General features: G+C 43.5%; 2 protein-coding genes across 2 annotated transcripts; one reads left to right on the forward strand and one right to left on the reverse strand.

Annotated features, from left to right (window-relative positions):
• Positions 1-13,397: 13,397 nt before the first annotated feature.
• On the reverse strand, positions 13,398-14,184 carry LOC127341098 (16.9 kDa class I heat shock protein 1-like). Its single transcript, XM_051366875.2, has one exon. The coding sequence runs from the start codon at positions 14,028-14,030 to the stop codon at positions 13,581-13,583; it is 450 nt and encodes a 149-aa protein (XP_051222835.1). The 5' UTR covers positions 14,031-14,184; the 3' UTR covers positions 13,398-13,580.
• A 268-nt stretch (positions 14,185-14,452) lies between these two features.
• LOC127341100 (16.9 kDa class I heat shock protein 1) lies at positions 14,453-15,188 on the forward strand. The gene has a single exon (XM_051366877.2). It carries the CDS (start codon positions 14,576-14,578, stop codon positions 15,011-15,013), a length of 438 nt encoding a protein of 145 aa, XP_051222837.1. The 5' UTR covers positions 14,453-14,575; the 3' UTR covers positions 15,014-15,188.
• Positions 15,189-17,116: the final 1,928 nt, after the last annotated feature.

Genomic DNA, 17,116 nt, shown 5'->3' on the forward strand with positions numbered 1-17,116 from the left:
CATTTTGAGCTCCCCCATCCGCAGTGGTACTAAGGGCTTTGTCAATTTTAGGCCTATAATAATACTTCTTTGGTTTAGGCACTTTAGAGACATACATAAACTTTTGCTCCTTACCCACATAAGCTTTCTCCTTATATTTAAGAGAAGAAAATGTTGAACCCAAGGTTCCCATAGCCTTTTCAAGTTCATCAATCCTATTGATTTGATCATCATGGACATCACAAGTTCCTAGGACACTAATTCTTTCATCAATTCCTCCTAAAGATTTATCAAGTTCATCAGTTTTATCAAGTAACATTTCCAATTTAGCTTCAATACTTGGAAAATTTTTCTCTATGGTTTCCAATTTTTTCATAACATCTTCAAGAGAGATTTCAGTTTTAACTTTATCAACAGGGGGTATTCCAAATAAACTCTCAATAATGCAACTAGCTTCTAATGCAGGAGTACTTAGGAAGTCACCTTTTGCGAGACTATCAAGAACATATCTATTCCAGCTAGAGATACCAACATAAAAATTCCTGAGTAAAATAATGGTGGAGTGTTTCTTAGTGCATCTATTATGGGCATCACTAATTCTATACCAAGCATCTCTCAAACATTCTCCCCCTCGTTGCTTAAACGTACGAACTTCAACTTCAGGATTACTCATTTTAGTAGTAGTAAATAAAGAAAACTAGATAAAGTAAATGCAAGTAAACTAATTTTTTTGTGTTTTTGATATAGCAAACAAGATAGCAAATAAAGTAAAACTAGCAACTAATTTTTTTGTATTTTGATTTAGTGCAGCAAACAAAGTAGTAAATAAAACTAAGCAAGACAAAAACAAAGTAAAGAGATTGAGAAGTGGAGACTCCCCTTGCAGCGTGTCTTGATCTCCCCGGCAACGGCGCCAGAAATTTAGCTTGATGACGCGTAAAGCACACGCTCGTTGGGAACCCCAAGTGGAAGGTGTGATGCGTACAGCAGCAAGTTTCCCTCAGTAAGAAACCAAGGTTTATCGAACCAGTAGGAGTCAAGAAGCACATCGAAGGTTGATGGCGGCGGGATGTAGTGCGGCGCAACACCAGGGATTCTGGCGCCAACGTGGAACCTGCACAACACAACCAAAGTACTTTGCCCCAACGAAACAGTGAGGTTGTCAATCTCACCGGCTTGCTGTAACAAAGGATTAACCGTATTGTGTGGAAGATGATTGTTTGCAGAAAACAGTAAAACAAGTATTACAGTAGATTGTATTTCAGTAAAGAGAATTGGACCGGGGTCCACAGTTCACTAGAGGTGTCTCTCCCATAAGACAAACAGCATGTTGGGTGAACAAATTACAGTTGGGCAATTGACAAATAAAGAGAGCATGACCATGCACATACATATCATGATGAGTATAGTGAGATTTAATTGGGCATTACGACAAAGTACATAGACCGCCATCCAACTGCATCTATGCCTAAAAAGTCCACCTTCAGGTTATCATCCGAACCCCTTCCAGTATTAAGTTGCAAAGCAACAGACAATTGCATTAAGTATGGTGCGTAATGTAATCAACAACTACATCCTTAGACATAGCATCAATGTTTTATCCCTAGTGGCAACAGCACAACACAACCTTGGAACTTTCTGTCACTGTCCCAGGTGTCAATGCAGGCATGAACCCACTATCGAGCATAAATACTCCCTCTTGGAGTTACAAGCATCTACTTGGCCAGAGCATCTACTAGTAACGGAAAGCATGCAAGATCATCAACAACACGTAGATATAACTTTGATAATCAACATAACAAGTATTCTCTATTCATCGGATCCCAACAAACGCAACATATAGAATTACAGATAGATGATCTTGATCATGTTAGGCAGCTCACAAGATCCGACAATGATAGCACAATGGGGAGAAGACAACCATCTAGCTACTGCTATGGACCCATAGTCCAGGGGTAGACTACTCACACATCACACCGGAGGCGACCATGGCGGCGTAGAGTCCTCCGGGAGATGATTCCCCTCTCCGGCAGGGTGCCGGAGGCGATCTCCTGGATCCCCCGAGATGGGATCGGCGTTGGCGGCGTCTCTGGAAGGTTTTCCGTATCGTGGCTCTCGGTACTGGGGGTTTCGTCACGGAGGCTTTAAGTAGGCGGAAGGGTAGGTCAAGAGGGGGCACAGGGGCCCCAGACCACAGGCCGGCGCGGCCAGGGGGTGGGCCGCGCCGCCCTAGGGTTTGGGCACCCTGTGGCCCCACTTCGTTTCGTCTTCGGACTTCTGGAAGCTTCGTGGAAAAATAGGCCCCTGGGCGTTGATTTCGTCCAATTCCGAGAATATTTCCTTACGAGGATTTCTGAAACCAAACACAGCAGAAACAAAGAATCGGCACTTCGGCATCTTGTTAATAGGTTAGTTCCAGAAAATGCACGAATATGACATAAAGTGTGCATAAAACATGTAGATAACATCAATAATGTGGCATGGATCATAAGAAATTATTGATACGTCGGAGACGTATCACGCACCAGCCCATGTGCGCCACAGAAAGTCTTATTTCTGTGGCGCACCCTGGCTGGTGTGCCACAAAATGTCTTAATTCTGTGGCGCACGTGGTCCCGTGCGCCACAGAAATAGTGAAGCCAATGATTGGGGCTGGCAAGGGGTGGGGCCCACCTTATTTCTTTGGCGCATGCGTGGCAGGTGCGCCACAAAAATACGCTATTTCAGTGGCGCACATTGTCTGGTGCGCCACAGACACGCAAAACTGGTGCGCCACAGAATAGCATCCCACCTGTAGATAGTTTCCTACTAGTGTGTGGTGTGCCTGGCCCATTAGGGCTGGGCTGCACCCCCTCAGCTCATGTGGCCCCTCCCGGGGTCGTGGGCCCACTGGTGTCCCCTCCGGAACCTTCTAGAAACCCTCCGGTCTTCCACCGGAAAATTTCTGAACTTTTCTGAACCCCAGAAAATAACTTTCCTTATATGAATCTTATTCTCCGGACCATTCCGGACCTCCTCGTGATGTCCTGGATCATATCCGAGACTCCGGACAATATTCGGTCTCCATCTCATATTCCATATCTACTTGAACAACATCGAACCTTAATTGTGTCACCCTACGGTTCGCGAACTATGCAGACATGATCGAGACACTTCTCCGATCAATAACCAATAGCGGGACCTGGAGATCCATAATGGCTCCCGCATATTCAACGATGACTTCGTGATCGAAAGAACCATTAACATACGATACCGATTCCCTTTGTCGCGCGATACTTTACTTATCCGAGGTTCGATCATCAGTATCTCCATACCTAGTTCAACCTCGTTAGCGATAAGTACTCTTTAATCGTACCGTGATATGTCATCCCTTGTGACCTAGTCACATGCTTGCAAGCTAATTAGCTGACATTCCACCGAGAGGGCCCAGAGTATATGTATCCGTTATCAGGATGGACAAATCCCACTCTTGATCCATGCGCTTTAACTTATACTTTCAGAATACTTAATGCCACCTTTATAACCACCCATTTACGAAGTGGGTTTGATGTCATCAAAGTATCTATCCGGTGTAAGTGATTAACACGATCTCATGGTCGAAGGATTATGTTACTATGTATTGAAAGCTTGTAGCAAAATAAACTTAATGACTTGATCATATGCTATGCTTACTATGGGTGTGTGTCCATCACATCATCTATTATATATTAAAAGTAAATTACGGTCTCACCAGAAAAAAGAAATTAGTCTAGAAAATCCCACAATAATCAGAAACATCGGACCGTCAATTTTAACTTAATAGGTGATGCCAGCCGATGGATCTTAAGAAAAAAATATTAGCATCAAAGTTACACAAAATTACCCACCAATGCCCCGCTACTTTTCTTGCTAAAGGTTACCGACTCCTTCTGTCTATCAAAAAAAAACTACGGTAGGATTTCTTAGGGCATCCTCGTGTGCGCCACGGCCGGCCGCCGCCGCCATATTCGTTTCTGCTCAGATTGGTTGGACACCTCTCCTAGAGCATACTTCGTATTCACAGTAGTACTAATGAGTGTCGCCGCCGGCCATATTCTTCTCCGTGGCTTCAGCCGGCGGACTTGGTACAAGTACATGCGCATCAATTAGTTCTGAAAATTCTGATCTTACTTGCGGATGCATGCAACACATCACATGTGCACGCTTAGCTCTGTATAGAGATACCCAGATGTAAGTACGATCGATCTCCAAGGTTTTGAGGTGAGCTTTCAACTGAGGAAAAATCAATCTTCTTATTTGATGGTTCTTTGGTGTAGTTATGTGCAGATCAATTAACCTCAATGGGTCGCATCCAGGTGCCAGGCTTCTGGACCTCTCCGCGGTCAAGGCCCATAAATCAGCGGTCAGTGGATAGGGTCCAAGTCTGGGCTTCTGGAGATCTGCGGTCTGGACTCTGGAGTAGGCGGTTGCCGGCTTGCCCCCAAGGATGGAGATTTTTGTAGTTTAAGGTTCGATTCATATTTTGATTAATAGCTGATGCTTAGCGTTGCAGCCTTCTATTTTGGCCATTAGTGGAAATTTGCAGCCTTCTATTTTGACCAGACAGCCATGTGCTGCAAATTATTCACACTTCTCTTTTTTGCATGGGCGGTGTACCTAAAAGATTTGGAATTGTATATTCCACATAGTACTGTCCAAAGAACATGGCCTAAGAAAATCCATGGACAGTAGTGGTTAGATTTTGAAGCATCCGTCATTATATTTCTAGGCGGAAATACTATACAATTTGTTGAGATGGTTGTCCACAAGGTGTGTATAATGGTATCTGCGCGAAAATAAATTGCATCGTTGTTTGACCGATTATTTAATATCTTTGTATCCCCGTCTATTCTTGCTAACATGTGTTACTTTTTAGTCTCCGACTTTTGTTCTGATGAGCAGTGACACCAAGGTAACACTCATTTATTGACGTTATATATTTATGTACAAAGAAAGCATTTCAGTCAATAATAGTGTGGTTATCTGTTTAGACTGTAGCTGCATAAGCATCCTAAAATGTTGTCTACAGAAAACAAATGGTTGCCATAATACACTTGGCTTGATACTTACATTGTTTCTTTGTTGCAAGTACAAAGCTTCCATGGTGAGAATATACGCACACATTATTGAGCTTATTTTCACCATACACAACATTCAAGCAGATGAAATTTTGTTGCAGATGTAAATGCAATGTATATAGACTATCTTCTTGTAGCTGATATGTTGTTTCTCTGAGTAGGTTAGTTAACTATTTAGTTATCAAAGATTAGTTCTGCATGGTTTTCATCATTTATTTGAACGAAATTTGCTAATATATAATTGGTCAAATATTCTCATCTTCTTTGGGCCAAATTGGGTTATTTGATTGTGACGTTTGTTGTGCACATGTGATGCATATCATTGTTGACTAAATATCTACTCCCTCCTGTCCTAAATGCATGTCACAGGTTCAATGCTTTTAGATAGATTTTAGCCTAAAGTTTGTCTAAACTACAAAAAATTTACTCCAATTTGTGGTGCTCATCCATCCGAAATTAAGTGTCGCAAAATTGTCTCGATTCACATGTATTTAGAAGGTTTTTAGTGCGACACTTATTTTAGAACGGAGGGCATGCACTCTAATATACCAGATCATTGGGAACCCGAAATCTCTGCTGGTGATTTCCCTTTTTTCAGTTCTAGGAACAGCCAACTCACAGAGTCGCTATTTATAAAAGGATATCTTATTGTTGTTGACCTCAAAAGGTATGCATTTTCTTGGCCTGGGTTTGATTATCAGTTAACCTGTGTGCATTCTTAGTCATTCGGTGGCTCTATAATATAGTTGATATTGAGTCATGGTAAAGCTAATTTATACTATTAGATCACTCCAAGAATATCTCTAGGGTTTTCCGCTTCTGCGGTACATATTGTCGATGGACGTATCAATTAGATGTTTTCAGCGATTGTGTATGTCAGTAGCTTTTGTTCATTGTTTATTTCATATGAATTTCTTCTGCAGCGTTCCATATAGAGTACTGTTACATATTTGCTCTACATGTGTACCATATTTGCTTTACATGAGCGGGCACATTGATGTATCAGAATTTTCTATACTTATGAGTATTGAATAGTTGTTACCCTGAAGTTTTGCAAACAGGTAAATCATGCAGTGGTCTATTATGTTACCCCTATCACTAACTCATATGCATGCTATTTTTCGAGATATAACGAATTAGTCAAATTCAAGGCTTCGCATCAAGTTTATACAGGTAAACAAGTTTGCAGCCGGCCTCTCCATTTCCAAATGCACACAGCCGCATGAGCGAAGATCAAAAATGCAAAAGCTGGGATCAAAGTTTGACTCATAGGACACTTACAGTGGTGGAGGATCAGTAAGAAAACTATGCCACCATCCACATGGGTTAAATATATGCATGTCTAGCAGCTCCAGTCGTGTACACATCATAGTAAATAATTCGCCGTGCTACAACCAATGTAAACGTTGTTCCTATGTTTGCTTATTTTTTTATAGCCATGATCTCTTTCAGTTGATTTTCTTATACATAATCGTACATATTGTTTCTTCAAATAAAGCTTTGACACCAAGGTTTATGTTTCTTATTAGTTACCTCATAATTTTGGTTGCCTTTTGTTAGTGGGTTGATGCTGAAGGTAATGCGAACTGTGTTCCAAAGCAATGAAATATTTAATGTTGTGTTCTTTGTACAGAAATATTTATTTTCCCATTGTTGCCTCCTACTCCATAGGTTTTGAGATTTCCCACATAACAACATAGAGTAGTGACATTTTTAAGAGATGTTAATAATTGTAAAATATTAATCAATGGATTTTTTTTGCATATTAACCTTCCTTAGATATAATACGAAGCTTCACATGGAAAGCTATTTTGTATGACAAATTAGAAGCAACAATTTTAACTGATATATTTTTTAATTGCCACATCTTCCGCATGATGATAACATACTTCTTACAATGCATTGAATATCTTATGTGTTATTGGTTTATTAACTAAAAAAATCTTGACAAACTACCTCTTATAATCCCAAGAAAATAAGGATTTTTTTTTAAAATTGAAGATGGTGATGGCTATGTTCGAGAGGGTCCAAAATGGCTCAGTTATTAATACTGATATATATATGTTATTCTACTGTCCAGTCCAATTTTTAAAATTATATCTATAGTTTACATGACACAAAGAAAATAGAAGAGAAATAAAGTTTTTTTTTATTATGCACAAAATATTATTTCCTTAGATAACATAAAATATATAAGTGAGATCATAATTTCTACTAAATGCATTTTCCTAAACTACAAATATATTGCCCGCGCGAGAGTGCGGGCCACCTTGCTAGTTCTCCTAATGATATGATCCTGTTATTAATAATATCCAATATTCATGATCAGGAAACTACGATCATCTATTAATCAACAAGCTAGTTAAATGAGAGGCTTACTAGGGACTCTGGTTTGTTTACAAAACACACATGTATCAATGTTTCCACGTAATACAATTATAGCATGGGATGTAAACATTTATCATGAACACTAAGATATAACAATAACCACTTTATTATTGCCTCTCGGGCATATCTCCAACAAGTATTACCAACCGGGACTAAAGGCTTTCTAGGTTTTTTGGCTCCCCACGCACCTTCACACCCCCTCCCCTCCCCCGGTGGATCGCCTTTTTTAGCTTACTAAAATACAAAAGAAAATAATAGAAAATTCAAAAAATAAAATATTTTGAGATTCTTGTATGTTACGCAACCTACTTTTAGGGGAAATTAACAAATTTGAATTTTGACTTTTTTTGGAAAAAAAAGTTTAGAAAAAGGGAAAACGGCTTTTCTGGTTGCATACGATGTCGAAAAAAACGTATAATATATCAAAATGATCATGGGAAAAAGCTACATCCGAATTCACCAGGGTTTACCCGATTAGCCAATTTTTAGATCTATTCTCTTACTTGCTCGAGGACGAGCAAAGGTTTAAGCATGGGGAAGTTGATGCATGCATTTTACATCATCATTATTGCTACATATATGTTTAGTTTTTATTGATATATGCCATCATACACCATTATTTATGCATTTTAGTTGATTTCTGGGACTTTCCTACAAAGTTCCCTTCATTGGTATTTAATTCCTGGGAGGCAGAAAACCTCCTTTTTCGTTTTTTATTGTTTCAGGGACCTTCTGGATATCTAAAAATCGAGGAAAAATTACCTAATCAGTTTTTTCACCGGGAGAAAGACCGTGAGCGAAAGAAGTACGCGAGGGAGGCCACGAGGGCCAAACGGCACCAGGTAGTGCGCCCTACGCCACCTAGGCTTGTTTGAGCCTCGGGCATCGTCTCGGGCCCCCTTTTATACCAGAGCCTCCGTTTCGCCCAAAAACCTAAGCCATATTTTTCCCGAGATTTATTGAGGCGACGGCGGAGGTGAAGGTCCTCTCCTTCTTCGGGAGAGGGTAGATCCTGCCACACTGGTGCTTCCGGTGAAGGGGAAATCGACGCCATCGACATCACCACTCCTCCTTGGCTTGGGGGGAGGCATCTCCATCAACATCTCCATCAGCACCATCATCACCACCATCTACATCTACGAGATTGACTTCATCCCCCTCATAATTTGTGTTGAATTGAACCCCGAATATCGTTTTGAGGCTAGTTGCATGTTTGTGATTGGTACTTTATCTTTATTTGGTGGAGAGATTATATATTCAGATTGTGCTGTATTCATTGTGCCTCTGGTCTATATCATGTTTGACACTTGTGAGTAGTTCCCCACGTTCCTGAGGGCATAGGATGATCTGGCTATGATTCTATATGATGTGCAATGAGTATTTGGTCAAGTTTTCTATCTTTTTATGTTGTTCTATGATGGTTTTATGCCAACGTCGACTGCATATTACTTCACCTATATGGTCTATAGGGCTGCACTTTAATATAATGAATGTGTGTTGAAAGCGACGGAATGATAGAAACCGTTTTCCATTACTATGAGTTGCATTAGAGGGGTTTATGTCGGGAACCAATGATCTTATTGCTATAGTGGGACATTTATGTCTTAATGATTTCTATACTTGCTCATGAAAATGGGTCTAGGACCCATCATAAGGGGTGTGTTTGCTCATATCTATGGCTGCACCTAATTTAGGCTCCGCCCCTACATGAATGAAACTTGACAAAATATTTACCATATTGTGTAGAACTCTGATGCTAGTAAATCCATGCCGCCCTCGGGAACATTTGTCTCATATAAGCACACACACACTTGAGCTTGTCCTCTTGTTGCATAGAGGATTGGGCTTTCTCTCATTGAGAGCATTTACATACTGCAATTTACTTTCTGCATTTTACTTTATTGCAAACTATACACACAAAACACCAAAACTGCTGCTTTATTATTATTATTGTTTGCTTGTCAAATTCACTAACCAATACCTTCAGCTCCTCGTGGGTTCGACAACCTTTCTTATTGAAAAGTACTATAATTGATCTCCTGCACTTGGGAGCCATCACTTCCCTGACGGCGTAAGCTGCTGCTTGGCTTCCTATATGTCGAACGCAAATACCGAGCCCTTAATATCGTATGCTCCGTCCTCGGGCGACTGGCTACAGATTCGTATCCAGGACGGTTCCCTTGATATTGGGATGGATGAACTCGTCTTCAGGCATGTCCGGGTCACTCCCCTTTTGCAAGGACACGCAACACCTCCCGATCGACATGTGTGTCCCCCACCACGAGCAACCTGCGGTGGCAGCTTCCATCGGAGGCGAGGGAGGCGGTGGAGGCAGGAAAATGTTGATGTCCGGTAGGAGTACAAGAGTAGCGAGGGGAAAGGACAAGGTAAATGTTGATGGCTTTCGTACAGCACCCCTGGGAGCTTTAGTCCCGGTTTAAATAGGAACCGGGACTAATGGGTCGCATTAGTCCCAGTTCAAATAGCGCAGGCTTTAGTCCCGATTCATTTGGACCCTTTAGTCCCGGTTGGTAATACCAACCGGGACTAAAGGGGTAGCGGCAGGCGGCCTCCGGGGCAAAAGCCTAAAGGACTAAAGGCTTTCTACGTGTTTTGGCTCCCTACGTTATGTTACGCAACCTACTATTAGGGGAAATTAACAAATTTAAATTAACAAATCTTTTGAGAACCGTAGGATACATTCTTTAAAAAAATGGTGGGTCTTAATTACTTAGCAATCAGGGTTTGGCTTACAGAGTCCGTTACAGACTTTCGGAGCGGTAACATCCACACATATAGTGTTACACTCTGACATCACTCTGTACAACTAAATTTTGCAATGTCATGAGCAGCAGTGTTACATTCTCTTCATGTTTCAATTGGAAACCCGGAATATTAGGTTGTAGACATTTTGCATATGGGAGGACCATCACAGATTTCGGGGGAGGCGTCTTCTTGGAAGACGGCGGCTTCCGCACGGCTGCCAACCCGGCATCGCGCGGTAGCTTGTCCCCTGCCGTGTGATACATGCATCCAGCAGTAGCTACATCCTGCACAACACCGCCCCCAACCGTTGTACAGGGTTTACCCGGTTAGCCAATTTTTAGATTCTCAAAATTCCAAATGGAATTATGAAAGCAGGAAGATTTTAGTTTTTGCCAGAAATTCAGGATTTTATATTTTTGTTTAAATTTTAAATTAATAATTGCATCCTGCATAAAGATTACTATTACTTAACCATAAAGGTTAGCCAATATTAAGATTTTCAAATTTTTAGGTTTGAAAAAAAATTATTAAAGAAATTAAAAAATTAAAAAAATACAAATTAAAAAAGTTAATGTTTATTTATTTATTTAAGATTATTATTACATCAGTACTTTTGTTTATTAAAAGAATTATTTGGAATTCAAACAATAAAGAAGTATGACATCGACCAACATGTTAATATGATTGATATGATACTACTATCAATAACATGCACGCGAAGCACTTTGAAGCGGGACTAGAAGGAACTCGGAAGTTAAGCGTGCTAGGAGTAGTGGGAGGATGGGTGGCTGGTCGGGAAGTTTAACCACGAGTAAGTAATTTGACTACAGATTAAGTTTAGTTAGAGACTAAATTTGTCAAATAACTGAAATATTAGAAATTCTGAAAAAAAAGAGTCAAAAATAATTAGAAAAAAATGGATAATTATTTTAACGAAATAATCTTTAGTTCGGGTTAGTGTTACAAACTGGAACTAAAGATCCTTCGCCCCGGCGCGCGCCCGCAGCCCACGTGACGGGGCCTTTAGTCCCGATTTGTATTACAACCGAAACTAAAGAAGAGGCTGCCCTTATCAACCGGGACTAAAGCCCCTTTTTGTACTAGTGGAGGATAAGGTGTTGTTGGGCCTGTAAGTGAGAGGAACGAGCGGGACTGCGGGAGGGACTAGGGAGTGAGGGAAATGGAGAGTGAGTGGGATCTGACCAACGATATTATTTTGGTTCCCATACGGTACTAGGTTCGTCGTCCGTCGTGGATATTATCTTGTTTCGCATAGTACTGAGTTTATCATGGTTTCTCCACGCCTACAGGGCGCTGCTCCAAAATTGTCTGCCCTTTTATTTTCAAATGTGTGCCATTTTGTATACCCAAACGATTTTAGGCAAAGGTATGTGATAAGGGCTCTTAAAATGCCCATTTGTACTAGTGCTAGAATTACTAAAATTTGCTAGCACAAGTTTAATCGGGTACGAGTATATCCCTTAAAATCTAATACCTATCATATTTGTATTTGTAAAACGGCCCTGTTACTGAGTCTATTTTTATTGTCGTCCGAATTAGGATCTTGCCACATCCATTTTTAATTTCCCCTTTACAGATGTTGGATAATTCGGATTATATGTTACCGCTCCCCACCCTTAGCTGCATACCACGTTCTAAGCTGCACACAATCAACTCGATTAATCAAGAATTTTTCATTTAAACTTTGATTTAGTAAGCCATCACATCTTTATTTATAAAAACACAATTCTATTCATTGGGGAGCCTTATTACAACATACTGAGCCCTGCAGATAAGAGCCCTAGGCGAGCGGGATATTCACTTTGGCTCATAGAAGCATTTGCTCCTGTTGTGTGAATCTACATGTCGAAGTGTCAAAAAATTCTGAAATAAAATTTTCCATGTACATCTACACATTTTATGTTTGTACACAAGTTTTCAAAAAAAACTAAACAAATTTGTGGCTTCTGTAAAAAAACAAATTTTGATGCTATAACACGACTACGTACAGGATTTTTTTTTATCTTTTTTGTACACGTCACATAAAATGTTGTTTCTCCACAAAAACGTGTGCACTAACATAGAATATCACGATGTACACCAAAAAATTTATGTCAGAATTTTTTGATATTTTAAAAATTGTTTTTTAATTATTTTGTATAATGGAAGCATTTGCTCCTATGAGCCAAAATGCCGCCTCCCAGGCGAGCGCGCTACTTTAGCTTATTATCAAAGTGCAAATCCAAACACGAACTCATACGCATCGACAAGGTAATACCTCTATTCCATAAAAGATAAATTTTGTCAAAAGTGTAAATATTAGAAGTTTAACTATGTTTTTAATAAAATATCCAATTTCTGCAAGGTCAAATAAATCTTATTGATACTAAATCTATTCGATAACTTTTTCTATGCAACTCGGTCAATCTTTGCACGCTTTAACTTTTAACAATATATATATACACCTATTTTTACAAACGGAAGGCAGTACAGTATAAGAATTCGTAAACTTTCGCTGAACTCAAGTCAAAAACGATTTATTTCTAGACGACCCTGGACGTCTCCTCTCTCCCGCAACAGTAGCAGAGAGGCGATTTCTTGAAACCACTTAGTCGATCCACCTCGCCGGTGGCGATTCGCCGGTTCCCTCTCCCTCCGCCGGCCGCTCCGACGGCGGGAGGGTGGGGGAACCACGGATCTCGCTGTGTATATAGCGTAGGCTCGAGTAGGTGGCCAGCCGACGGCGTTGAGGAGGTGGTGGCGTCGGCGGAGTGGCCTTTTGGGGCGGCGTTCTTCCCCTCTCGCGGTGGGCCTCGGTGGAGTCCTGCTGTGGATCGACCACGCTCGTGGCCCCCCGGATCTGCGGTGCGTGGTGTCCCCTCGCCGGAGTTCGAGGTGCGGCGGATCCAGCCGGTTGTTGAAGCTCAAGCAAGACCATGGCGTCCGAGTCGACGGAGCAAGGTGGATGCTCTCCGGAGTCGAGGATCGACGACTTCCCGTCCACAGAGGGGCACCTCCGATCCAAGGCTTGAAGGGAGGTGTAGCGGCGGCGCGCCATCGGCACATCTTGCTCACCGTTGACGAAGACGGGATCCAGGAGGACCTAGTTGTATTTTTTATCTTTGTTCTAGATCTTTCTGTAAGAACTGTGGTTTAATAGTATTTGCCTTTCCGCAAAAAAAAACGATTTATTTCTTATTTACTTATATTCTTCTGAAATCTGGAACACGATCAACCTCGCACAGCTGAAAGATACAGAAGAGTTCGATACAAAACAACACACGACTCCATAGGAGCACCGACACAGCAAATCAAGGACATGGACCAAGCTGGTCCCGATCGACATGCATCTTAGCCGGAGATCTCGATGGCTTTCACCTGGGGCTTCTTGACCTCTGCTTTGGGCACCGTAATGGTGAGCACGCCGTTTTCCATCCCGGCCTTCACTTCCTCCACCTTGGCGTTCTCAGGCAGTCGGAAACGCCGGACGAACTTGCCTTTGCTGCGCTCCACGCGATGCCACTTGTCGTTCTTGTCCTCCTTCTCCTTTGTGCGCTCGCCGCTGACGACGAGCACGTTGCCGTCCTCCACCTCCACCTTGACCTCCTCCTTCTTCACGCCGGGAAGATCGGCCTTGAACACGTGCGCCTCGGGTGTCTCCTTCCAGTCCATCTGAGCGTTCACGAAGGCGGCGGTGTCGGAATCTGATGCTGCCGGGATGACTGAGCGGAAAGCTTTGAAGGGGTCGACCCAGAGGTCAGCGAAGGGGTTGAACACGTTGCTCTGCCTCACGAGCGACATGGTCAGTCTTGCTGAGATCTGTGCGAGGGGAAAATACGGCGATCAAAAAGATGTTTTGGCTGCTCTTGCTTGATGTGATTTGCACTGGCCTAAGATGAGATGAGATGGAGTGGTGCGGAGGCGAGGTACTTATAACGTCGCCGATCGAGTGCCGGTCGTGAAGCATCTCGAGCTCTCTCCAGTGAACTCTGTTTTGCTTTCCAGCTCAGCTTTGCTCTCTTTATTTCTATTTTCAGCCCAGGAAGCGCCTACTGATTTCTTGAAGGCTCCCCGGCCCTGTCAGTGGGCCTTGTCCTTTGTTTCCGGTACCAGGGAGACGAGTCTGGAATGGACTAGTCGTGTGTGGGAAACTCGGGAAAAACCAGAGAAATCGTGGTGCGTCACGATCGGGCCCTTCGTGCTCCCTTCACGAGTATAAATATACTGCCTCGCATTTGAGCTGAAACCCACAGAGAAGATCACGAATTCATACTCCCATAGAAATCGATTCAAATCCGACACTCGAAATCACTTTCACCGCGAGAAACCTCAGCCAACAATCAACAATGTCGATGGTTAGGCGCTGCCCCTTCGCGGACCTCTGGGTCGACCCATTCGACGGCTTCTGCTCCATCGTCCCAGCATCATGGGACTCCGACTCAGCCGGCTTTGCAAACGCTCGCGTGGACTGGAAGGAGACGCCGGAGGCGCACGTCTTCAAGGCCGACCTACCCGGCGTGAAGAAGGAGGAGGTGAAGGTGGAGGTGGAGGATGGTAACGTGCTCGTTGTCAGCGGCGAGCGCACCAAGGAGAAGGAGGACAAGAAAGAAAAGTGGCACCGCGTCGAGCGCAGCAGCGGCAAATTCATCAGGCGCTTTCAGCTGCCGGAGAACGCCAAGATGGAGGAGGTGAAGGCCGGGCTGGAGAACGGCGTGCTCACCGTCACCGTTCCCAAGGTTGAGATCAAGAAGCCCGAGGTGAAGGCCATCGATATCTCCGGCTAAATGTGTGTGATCGATCAGTACCAGCTTGATTCGCCGCACTTGTATCGTGTTATTGTGGAGTCGTACTATGTAGTTGTGTTTCCTTCCTTGGTCGCCACTTTTGTGTACTCGACTACTGGTATGGTGTGACCGTCTTCCAGTTTGCCTGTAAGAAATAAAATCGTTTGGACTTAAAGAGTGCGGTGCATATTTTTGGATGCTTAACCTTATGTTGCTTGTGCAAGAGCGTTTTCAAGTTTGTGTGGATTGTAAGAGCCAAGGGAAATGGCACTTCTTGTTTACTTCAATTAAGGTTAGATTTTGAAAGTACAAAGTACACGTGGCAAAATGGGCTTCAGAGTACAAACCGAGAACAAGAGCAGAGCTTCAGCCAGGAATAAGTACTCCTCAAATTTATGTCGCCTCTGAGACAGCCCGCCCAGCAGTGCATGGTCTAATATTGGTTTGTCCTTAACACTAGTCTTTGAACATTACAGTCTTAGAAATAATCCGATAGCCTCTACGATGCTTGTCACTAAGATTAAAGATGAGTTAGGTGTTTAGACCTTGGCTGGCCCAAAGGCTTTTAGTGTTCTTGTGCCGCCAGAGAATGTTTTATTTTTTATCTTAGGTTTTGGCCATGAAAAAAACAAATCTTTTACCTTGTTTTTTAAAAAATAAAAAAATTCAGTGGCAAACATTCACGAATGGTGCATACTTTATTTTAGCATGACCATTGAATATTAGGGCGTTCCAGCGGCCCGACGCAAATGGACGCAATGTGACCCGTTTGCATCGAGCCGGGCAAAAATAGGGGAAAACCCCAGCTCGGCGGCTCGACGCATACTGACCGGTGTGTACATGGAGACGTATTTGCGGCCTGAATATGCATAAGGAATGCGTCGCTACGGACACAGCTCGCGTGTCCGCATCGTTCTCCTTCGGGCCCACCTAGTGGCGACCGTGCATGTTTCGGTGCCTCATCGGTTTTACGCGTTGCGTTCATTTTTCTGCCCCTCTATTTTCTCCCAAGCCTGTCTTGGCGCCAGCGGCGCTTGGGGCATCCCGCAAACTGAAGGCATCGCTCGGCCTTTTTAAGAGGAGGAGTCTAGATAGTTCTAGCCAACCTCCATCGCCATCGGCAAATGGTCGTTCCGTAAAACGAAGCACGGTCGCGAGGCTGGGTCATCTACCGCCGGTACGTTAACATGGAGCTCGCGCACTGGCTATTCGAGGAGAACCGGCCGGTTCCTTGGCGGGATGCGGGCTTGCCGAGCGGCGGATGGTACCTGAATTCACGTCGTGTGCCAGTGCGACCGGTGCCGCACGGGGGATGCCAGTGCCAATATGAGATCTGATGCTGCCGCTTCATCCTGCCGTCGGATCTGCATGAAGATCCGGCGTTCGCCCTCGACTCCTATAACTGATCCACCTTGAGGACCTAGGAGTTTGACTCGCGCCGCCACGCGGGTTATCTCGGCGGCGTCGACTTCTTCAACCAGGAGAGCGGCCTCGGCCTTGACGACGTCGACTTCTTCAACCTGGAAAGCGGCATCGGCCTCGACGACGAGGAGGAGGACGAGGATGACGAGGTTGTATTCCTCGACGCCCTAGAGGAGGAGGAGGAACTCCAACCACGAAACCTCACGGACAAGGAGGCGATGGAAATGGCCATCACCGAGAGCAACCTAGTCGAGTTCTCTCAGTGAGAAGTCCTTGTTGTTCAACTTTGGGCATCCGCGCTGGCCCAAAGGAGGCTAGCGGCTCTGATACGTCTCCAACGTATCTATAATTTCCGATGTTCCATGCTTGTTTTATGACAATACCAACATGTTTTGTTCACACTTTATATCATTTTTATGCGTTTTCCGGAACTAACCTATTAACGAGATGCCGAAATGCCAGTTGTTGTTTTCTGCTGTTTTTGGTTCCAGAAAGGCTGTTCGGGCAATATTCTCGGAATTGGACAAAATCAACGCCAAACCTCCTATTTTTCCCGGAAGGCTCCAGAACACCGAAGGAGAGTCGGAGGAGAGCCAGGGGGGCCCCACACCATAGGGCCGCGCGGGCCAGGGTCTGGCCGCGCCGGCCTAGGGTGAGGCCACCCTGTCAGCCCTCCTGCGC

The sequence above is a fragment of the Lolium perenne genome, chromosome 3, assembly GCF_019359855.2.
Source record: "Lolium perenne isolate Kyuss_39 chromosome 3, Kyuss_2.0, whole genome shotgun sequence".
Classification (NCBI taxonomy): domain Eukaryota; kingdom Viridiplantae; phylum Streptophyta; class Magnoliopsida; order Poales; family Poaceae; genus Lolium; species Lolium perenne.

Bases quoted from the DNA above. Each gene is read 5' to 3' on its own strand.
- LOC127341098 (XM_051366875.2), bottom strand. From the start codon at position 14,030: ATGTCGCTCGTGAGGCAGAGCAACGTGTTCAACCCCTTCGCTGACCTC.
- LOC127341100 (XM_051366877.2), top strand. From the start codon at position 14,576: ATGTCGATGGTTAGGCGCTGCCCCTTCGCGGACCTCTGGGTCGACCCA.